Source organism: Pectinophora gossypiella, unplaced genomic scaffold, assembly GCF_024362695.1.
Source record: "Pectinophora gossypiella unplaced genomic scaffold, ilPecGoss1.1 Pgos_35, whole genome shotgun sequence".
NCBI lineage: Eukaryota > Metazoa > Arthropoda > Insecta > Lepidoptera > Gelechiidae > Pectinophora > Pectinophora gossypiella.
Genome location: NW_026063245.1, coordinates 998,360 through 1,007,816, shown reverse-complemented (window position 1 = coordinate 1,007,816; position 9,457 = coordinate 998,360). Strand labels below are relative to the sequence as shown.

Sequence of the window (9,457 nt, the reverse complement as noted above, 5' to 3'; positions counted from 1 at the left end):
ATAACCAACTATTACCTTACTAAATTTCATTAAAATCCGTTCAGCCGTTTAGACGTGAAAGAGCAAAAGTCCCAACAAAAACGACTACAAATCACTAAATCAATTTAGTTATCTGCCAACTGCCTACCCCCTAAGAACGATGGCGTGATTATTTATAGCCTATGACCATTTCTAGGTTATCATCTATCACCATACCAAATTTCATCAAAATCCGTTGAGCCGTTTAGGCGTGAAAGAGTAACAGACAGACAGACAGACAGACAGACAGACAGACAGACAGACAGACAGACAGAGTTACTTTCGCATTTATAATATTAGTATGGATTAATTTCAATTTTCATACGAATTTTTAGAATAAAATGGTCACTGCTAAGAGACACGCTGGTTACAGACCAATGTAATTCCGACCCTGTGTCGGCAGTAACAATAGATAAATCAGGGGCGGACTTTTTCAATTCTCCCTTCACCATCTGAAATCTGGTGGGCGAGCCATCATTCAACATCACACAATCACTTTCTAACAGAGCATCAGATATTTGTTTACGTCTTGAATCTGTTTTACAAGACCATGAAACATGATGACCGTTAAAGTCACCTAAAATTATAGATTTTTGTTTAAATAATGTAAAAATATATTCTCAATCGCTACTTCTAGTACTTATGTCGCTACTGCAATAAACAGACACTATATTTTCAATCTTAGGGCAATTAAGAATTTTAACATGTATAATTCCAATACCTAAATTATTATGGCTTACTAGCTTTTGCCCGCGACTTCGTCCGCGTGGCGTGTTATATAAGAGAGAGATCTTTGTGTGTGTGGGAGTGCATACTTATGCAGTTTAGATTTTTTCATACAATTTTTTTCCCAATAACTTGGGTCAAAATACAGCAAAAAATAAACTTTATATTTACTAAGGTATGCATGCATGCTAGATTGAATCAATTGATTGAATTGATTTTTTTTTTTTATTGATTGTTCATTGAGTTTTAATTTTAATACACACTTCCTCTCTTCCCTTCAACGTTGCTGTGCCCTACAGGGTCCATGTTTTAGTTCCTATGCCTATGTAACACCCCATTGTACTACATGGAATGCAATAAATAATTTAATTGAATTGAATTGAAAACATCTATCCTACGCGGTTTCGATTTTTTCATACAAATGTTTTTTTCCCGCTAACTCCCGTTTCCGTGGGAATTTTGCAATATCCTGTTGCAACTAAGCTTTAAGTTAACTAAGGTACCTGCATGCCAAATTTCAAGCGTCTAACTTAAGCGGTTTAGATTTTTCATACAAAAGGATTTTCCCGCTAATTTCCGTTCCCGTGGGAATTCCGGGAATTCCTTTCTTAGTGCACCTCTACGGTACCTAAGCTATGTCCCTTCCAAATTTCAAATGCCTACGTTTAGCCGTTCAGGCTATGCGTTGATATGTCAGTCACTGAGTCAGTCAGTTTCTCCTTTTATTTAGATTTGATTTTTTCATACAAATGTTTTTTCCCGCTAACTACCGTTCCCGTGGGAATTTTGTAATATCCTGTTGCAACTAAGCTTTAAGTTTACTAAAGTACCTGCATGCCAAATTTCAAACGTCTAACTTGAGTGGTTTAGATTATTCATACAAAAGGATTTTCCCGCTAATTCCCGTTCCCGTGGGAATTTCGGGAATTTCTTTCTTAGTGCACCTCTACGGTATCTAAGGTACCTGCGAGCCAAATTTCAAACATCTAACTTGAATGGATTAGATTTTTCAAACAAAAGGATTTTCCCGTTAATTCCCGTTCCCGTGAGAATTTTGGGAATTCCTTTCTTAGTGCACCTCTACGGTATCTAAGGTACCTGCATGCCAAATTTCAAACGTCTAACTTGAATGGTTTCGATTTTTCATACAAAAGGATTTTCCCGCTAATTCCCGTTCCCGTAGGAATTTCGGGAATTCCTTTCTTAGTGCACCTCTACGGTATCTAAGGTACCTGCATGCCAAATTTCAAACGTCTAACTTGAGTGGTTTAGATTTTTCATACAAAAGGATTTCCCTTCACTACTCTGCTCCTATTGATTGTAGCGTGATGAAAAGTATACTATAACCTGTCCAGGAGTGTGAAGAATAATTGTACCAAGTTTCATTAAAATCCGTCCAGTAGTTTTTGTTTCTATAAGGAACATACAGACAGACAGACAGACAGACAGACAGACAGACAGACAGACAGACAGACAGACAAAAATTTTACTGATTGCATTTTTGGCATCAGTATCGACCACTTATCACCCCCTGATAGTTATTTTGAAAAAATATTTAATGTACAGAATTGACCTCTCTACAGATTTATTATAAGTATAGATCTGTATATTTTGAGATTTTATTGACCTGTGAACTAAAATAACCAAACCCCCGCCACCCGTCCTGTATGGAGAATCCCTGTCCTTCCTGTATGAAAAATAATCGTTAATTTTAAAAGGATCCTCTTGTTCGAGCCACGTTTCGGATATAACTGCGATGTGAATTTTCTCTTGGATTAAAAACTGTTTAAACATGTATGTTTAAACTTACATCTTAAACTACGAGCATTTCACTGGCATATGTTCATGTTTGCACTTGTAATGACAAATATTACCAAATGCCCAAGTTCCTACCATCAAAAAACCGTTCTTTAATTTAGTTATAAAATCAAAGCTTCTATCCAACATCATTTTTTTTAATCTATACTTATAATAAATCTGTAGAGAGGTCAATTCTGTACATTAAATATATTTTCAAAATAACTATCAGGGGGTGATTAGTGATCGATACTGATGCCAAAAATGTAATCAGTAAAATTTTTGTCTGTCTGTCTGTATGTTCCTTATAGAAACAAAAACGACTGGACGGATTTTAATGAAACTTGGTACAATTATTCTTCATACTCCTGGGCAGGTTATAGTATACTTTTCATCACGCTACAATCAATGGGAGCAGAGTAGTGAAGGGAAATTTTGGGAAAACGGGAGAAGTTACTCCATTTTTTAAGCTTCCGTCGCGTGAGCAGCCTTAATGGTTAAAGTTACATGGAAATCATTTATGACGGAAATAATTAAATATATAAAAGAAGAAACTGAGTGACTGAATGACTGACATATCAACGCACAGCCTAAACGGCTAAATGTAGGCACTTGAAATTAGGAAGGGACGTAGCTTAGGTACTGTAGAGGTGCACTAAGAAAGGAATTCCCGAAATTCCCACGGGAACAGGAATTAGCGGGAAAACCCTTTTGTACAAAAATTCTAAACCGCTTAAGTTAGACGCTTGATTTGGCATGCAGGTACCATAGTTAACTTAAAGCTTAGTTGCAACTGGATATTGCAAAATTCCCACGGGAACGGAAGTTAGCGGGAAAAAACATTTGTATGATAAAATCTAAACCGCGTAACATATATGTTTTCAATCTAGCATGCATGCTACGAATAAAAGCATGCATGCATACCTTAGTAAATATAAATTTTAGTTATGGCTGTATTTTGAAAAATGGGAATTGGCGGGTAAAAAAAATTGTATGAAAAAATCTAAACTGCATAAGTTAGATGCTTGAAATTTGACATGCATATATTATATACCTTAGTGAATGCAAAGTTAAAAATTTCCCTGGGAACGGGAAGCGAGGAGGCTTGCGAGCGTTAGAGGCCTACGAGCGTTAGAGGCTTGAAATTTATAGCTCGCAGTAGTGGCAACCAAGAAACGTCGCGGCCGCGGCGGCGTTTGTGGGGCGGCGACAGCGGTGGCGAGGCGCGGAGGGGGGGCAGATACCCGAGTGAGCAAGTCGTGTCAAATATTGAATTTTGCGGGCGAACTTTTCACTATTCTTGGATGGTTTAAATCTTTCGTAGGTAGTTTTCTGTTGAATTTTCCAGGAGGACGTTTCACGGCGTATTTCTGTTGTAATTTTTAAATTTTGTTTAAATTTTCGAAACTGATCGTATTTTCCTAAAATATCAAACCAATCTAGAAATTAATAACAATTCATTATTTAACTGAGCTACTTATACTGTAACCTCATTTAAAAATAATAAAATTAAGCATTATTTAATCTTTCTCCCACACACACAAAGATCTTTCTTTTATAACACGCCACGCGGACGGAGTCGCGGGCAAAAGCTAGTGCTTAATAAGGTTGCTAAAAGATAAATCTTTTATGTTTTCTTCGGTATGAGATTGATTAGATTCCGGTTCGGAAGGTGGTTCCTCATCTACTTCGATAGTCGATTGATCACTGTTTAAGTTACGTGGCTTGTCGTTATTGGAACTTGAAATAACCTTGCGCGGCTTCGTAGCTTTCTTAACGCGCTCTGTACGCCGAGTGCGAGTTTTTATAACTACTCGATCGCGTTAACGTAAACGCGGATTTGTATGGGATTGAAACAGCGCCATCTGGTGGCAGTATTGTGAATTACAATTAGCGAGTGCGAGTTTAACTCTCTCGATAGCGACTATCGAATACTAATTCGAACGTGAGCACGTTAACGGTCGTGTTGTAGTTAGCGTTGATTTTGCGAGTGCGAGTTTCAATTTTGACATTTCATATAGTAAGATTACGCTAACGTCGTAGTAAAGTTATTCACCTTAGTTTCGCTCGTGAAAGTGCCGTGAAAGGAATTTCAAAAAAACATATTAAAATTAAATTATATTATTAACAATGACAGCGCGTCATTTCTTCGCATGGAGGTTGTTTGCAACAACGAGAGAGCAAGATGATCGGTATTACATGGCAAATGTACGCGCAAGAGCTCGCGTCTCATTTGATCCTTTGCTGGACCTCACGGATCAAGAATTTAGAAATAGATATCGATTCCCGAAGAAGGCCTTTAAATTTTTGTGCCAAGAGTTAAAACGGCTTACAAGATTAAGATCATCACAACGGGTTTCCTTAGAAACAAAGGTAAATTAAACTACAACCTACCTAAGTTAGGTATAATAATTTTGTTATAATATTGTATATTTACTTGATTTTGGTAAAATTACAGGTACTTACTGCTCTATTTTTTTTTGCTTCTGGCTCATACCAACGGCCAGTGGGAGTTGCAAAGAACCTCTCACAAAAAATGTGCAGCGTGTACATAGAAGAGGTAACTCAGGCTCTGACCCATAAAAATATATTAAATAAATACATACGATTTCCTGACACTCCAGCTGCCCGACAAACAATAAGCCAAAGGTAATACAATACAAATACTTTATAACTGCATATTTACTTCAGTTACCTACATTATTCCATGGTCCACACGATTGTTTTTCAATTTGCATGCAATAATTAATTTGTCTTTTTTAGGTTTTACACCAAATATGGAATACCTGGAGTGATAGGCTGTATAGATGGGTCTCATTTTAAAATATTTGTACCCCACAAAGATGAGGAACACTTATATTATAGTCGCAAACACTACCATTCACTTAACGTACAAATGGTAAGTAATATACTAGTTTACATATTATTTTTTTCAACGTGTAATGACTGAGTCTCTACTAAGTACTCACTACTCTATACTAACTACATAAATAAAAGTTTATAATTGTTTTAATCATTTTAGGTATGTGATGACGAATACCGGATTTTAAATGTTAATCCCAAATTTGGGGGTGCCAACCATGACTCCTTCATTTGGGAAAACAGTGCAGTAAATCCATACATGCAGTCGTTGCACCAAAATGGAGATGCGTTTTGGCTGTTAGGTGAAGTATTTAAAATGATGTACTAAATTATTGTCAATTTGATAAATGATGTAGATTGTATTTGATAATTATTTAATTATGCCCTTACCACATGATTATTCCTTCCAGGTGATTCTGGTTACCCACAACGCCCATGGCTAATGACACCAATATTGGATGCTGCTCCAGGCACAGCAGAAGCAAATTATAATGAAAAACATATGACAGCCAGAGTAGTGATTGAAAATACATTTGGCAGATTGAAAAATCGGTGGCGTTGTTTACATAAGGATAGAGTTCTGCATTATAGACCAGTCAAATGTGCAAGAATTATACTGGCCTGTTGTGTCTTATACAACTTAGGTCTCAATTTTGGCACTACAAACATGGAGGATGGAGATGAAAACAGAGGTAGCCATTTCTTTATATTAACATTGATGCCATATAGAATAGAATAGAATCATTTATTTATTTGGCTAGACCAATTTTATTATTTCCAATAACTTTCTCATTTTCATTGGTGTATTTACCAACATATGTTTAATTTTACACAATAATTTATTTCTAGATCTGATACACGACTCGCAGAGGGATGAAAATGTATATTCTCAAACTGGGGAATCCACTGACTTATTAAGAGGTAGAGTATTGAGAGAACAATTAGTAAGAAGAATGCAATAAATGAATTTGTATTAGATAGTAGAAGTTGCCTGTAAATAGTTGACGAGATACTTGTTTTCATATTTTGTAAAATTAAATCCTTTTATGATTGTGTCATTACATAAAGTTCTTCTATGTTTAAAAATATATCTTGTATGTATATATGTGATAAATAAAAAATCTTTTTATTTATGTTCAATTGGTATTATTCTTTATTTAACTAACAAACTAATGATGAAATACTTATACAACTATGAGGTATGGTAAGCTACTAATCTAATTTAATCTTTACAAAATTTATTTACTACCTTATCAACTAAATCTAATACTCTAGAACCTAAAGCTAGCCATGTCCTCTGCGTTTCCACCTCCATTTCCCGTACCCGGTTTTTGTCTCTTGCCATTTCCACATTATCACGATGCTGCTGTATCTTGAACTTCCTCCATTCTTCATCAGAATGGAGGAAATGTTGAGCCGCCTGCTCTGTTTGTGTTGGCCTTACGAGTCTCCTAGGTGATGGTCTTGTTCGAGAGACTCTTGGCCTGATACTGCGGCGAGGTGTTGTTTGCCCAGAGAGAGCAGGCTGTGCCTGAGTTGCATCAGCATGTGGTGGTGGAACTGGTGAGATCCGGTTTTCTGCATCTGAAAAATTAACACCTGATATTAGTGAATTAAACAGATGTCAAAAATAACATTAAAATTAACTATAAGCTCTTGTAACTACAGGGTCTAAAATAAATTATTACCATACTAATTAATGGAAGTTTACCTTTTATAGAACTTTTTTAATTCCCTTAATTCTTACTTAATTAACTTAATTCCCTATTATTTTCATTAAGTATATAATATAACTATAGTATTATTTTAAAAATATTTTGCTTACTTTCTACTATTACAACAGCCTCTACGTGGTGAGGAGGTGGAGACGTAGGAGGTGGCATTTGGACTGGGGGTTGTGGTCTGCTATCTCGCCTAGATGGTCCAGGCTCGTTCAATGAATCAGTGCCTAAAATATGAAATTATATAAATATGTTATCTAGAATATCCTTATTTAAATACTTTTTGTTTCATTTATCTGCTGGACTGGGAATAAAGAAACAAGATAGAGTGCATGCAGCTGCTTATCTTGCCGTGCATGTGGTAAAATCCAGGAAAGTGTCCTATCAAACATGATGAACCATCTGTATGGGGATGCGCTGATCCCCTGCGACCATACCATTCATCATTATTCATCTCGGGACTATGTATCCAAAGTGGCTGCAAATACTCTTCTGAATATTTGCGGCAGTGCCCACCCCTTTGGGGAGCATGGATGTGAGTTTATGTATTTTAGGTTCTCATCTCTTTGTTTTCATTATGATTGTATTCTCTGATTGTTTTAGAAAATCTAGGAGGTCCACGGCTCAGTCACAATTACGACAATACCTTCTACAGATATTTATAATAGTTAACATTTTAAGAAGTTATAATAGCATACAAACGATTTACTTAAAGTAATATATTACTTACACTCTGCGATTTCTATTATTTGAATGTCTTCAGCTTGGGTACTTCCAGAAGGCGATGGTAGCCTTATTTCTTCAACAGGGTCTGGCATATTTCTTTCAATATTAATCTCCTGAAAAAGGTTAATACATATTTTATACATGCTAGCCCATCACCTAGACAGCACAAGATCCTTTTCCTTTAGTCACCTTATGCATAACCCACAGGAGGAAATACAGTGCTGCTATTCCTAGCAACAAAATATACCGAGACAAGACATGTAGAATAATAAATATAATTACCTGTGAAAAACCTCCCTCTGCCACTGCCAAGCCTGTTGCAGCCTGCATACCAATAAGATTTAGGACTCTTTGTTCTAAATCTGTTAACTTAATTGTTAGGGCAAGCCCACCACCAGTACCTGAGGCTGCTCGGTGGATACGAGCAGCTTTTTTTTTTGTATTATTTTTTAAGTCACTCCACACCTTGAAATAAGCAAAAAACAAAGATATATACATAAATTAACCCTTTACCATATCGCTCAAAAATAAGTAATTTATTATTAACTAACCTTTTTCCACTTTTCAGTGGTTTTTGTGTCACCACTTCCATCGCTATTTAGAAATGTAGTTAATTCCTCCCACCGTCTAATTGTAGTCATCCTGCCTCTAGCATTGGTGGAGGGTTTGCTTAAATCTCCATGCCTATATAGCACAATCATAACACAATGAGAAATTGAATCACGAAGCCATTTCAACTTTCCAAAAAACTTCACTGTAGTAATATGTGTAATTAATAACATTCAATCTTATTTGAACTTACTCCTGCATAAACGTCACCATTAATTCGAATTGTGATGAACTAGTTCTCATTCTTATTGGTTTTAGACAAAGGTCTTTGGTTTTAGAAAACACGAAACTCAAAATGAAAACAAACAAATCAAAACGACGCGACACGACGACCCAAACAATAACAATAACAAACAATGGCGGAATGCGATAATCCGTTTAGTTTTGAGAGATCTAGCAACGTCTATATGAGTAATATGTAACGCATTCTTCTAAATTTGGTAGGCTTATTTGAAGACGCTTCAAAGCTGCCAACTTAAGAAATACAGTAAACGCAACTCACGGTGAGCAAACGGCGATCGAGTAGTAAGACTCGATGGTTTCTCGCACTCGCGTGTTTTCGATAGTCGATGCGTTTGACGTTAGCTCGATTAACGCGATAGTAAAGTTACTCGATTGGTTTTATGAAACTCGCACTAGACATACTGTACTATGTAGCTTCGTACGGGGCTTACTCGTTACGCTGGCCACTCTGGCGTAGGTATGAATTAACGGCGGCGCGGGCGGAGTAAAAAACATGTCCGGTTTGCATACGTCATCCTCTAGTTGTAGTCCGTCGAACGAATTGTGTTTGTTTACATATACCGGCGGCATATTCTTATCAGAATAGGTATTCTGAGGTGACGGAGGGACAAACTTAAAGTCTTTTTACCCACGACGGAACGGAGCAGGTATATGCGTTTAGGGTGAGAGATGTTTGTGTGTGCGTTTGTGCAAAGAAATGTTATTAATTATCTTCTAAACTAATAATCCGATTTTGATGCGGTTTTCAATAACGG

At 36.5% G+C, this 9,457-nt stretch overlaps 2 protein-coding genes across 5 annotated transcripts; one reads left to right on the top strand and one right to left on the bottom strand.

Moving 5' to 3' along the window:
- The first annotated feature begins 4,328 nt into the window (after positions 1-4,328).
- On the top strand, positions 4,329-6,538 carry LOC126381075 (putative nuclease HARBI1). The gene is made up of 6 exons (XM_050030616.1): positions 4,329-4,914; positions 5,000-5,190; positions 5,305-5,440; positions 5,564-5,705; positions 5,814-6,095; positions 6,253-6,538. The coding sequence occupies exons 1-6, from the start codon at positions 4,672-4,674 to the stop codon at positions 6,363-6,365; spliced, it is 1,107 nt and encodes a 368-aa protein (XP_049886573.1). The 5' UTR covers positions 4,329-4,671; the 3' UTR covers positions 6,366-6,538.
- On the bottom strand, positions 6,523-9,100 carry LOC126381076 (uncharacterized). Of its 4 annotated transcripts, none has more exons than XM_050030619.1 (6): positions 8,653-9,100; positions 8,402-8,534; positions 8,133-8,315; positions 7,855-7,963; positions 7,229-7,351; positions 6,523-6,987 (listed from the first exon to the last, which is right to left on the bottom strand). In XM_050030619.1, the coding sequence occupies exons 1-6, from the start codon at positions 8,700-8,702 to the stop codon at positions 6,626-6,628; spliced, it is 960 nt and encodes a 319-aa protein (XP_049886576.1). In that variant the 5' UTR covers positions 8,703-9,100; the 3' UTR covers positions 6,523-6,625. The 4 variants fall into 4 exon arrangements, with proteins under 4 accessions (XP_049886576.1, XP_049886577.1, XP_049886574.1 ...); XM_050030620.1 differs by having other exon boundaries at positions 8,962-9,100; XM_050030617.1 differs by having other exon boundaries at positions 8,402-9,100.
- Between the last annotated feature and the right edge of the window lie 357 nt (positions 9,101-9,457).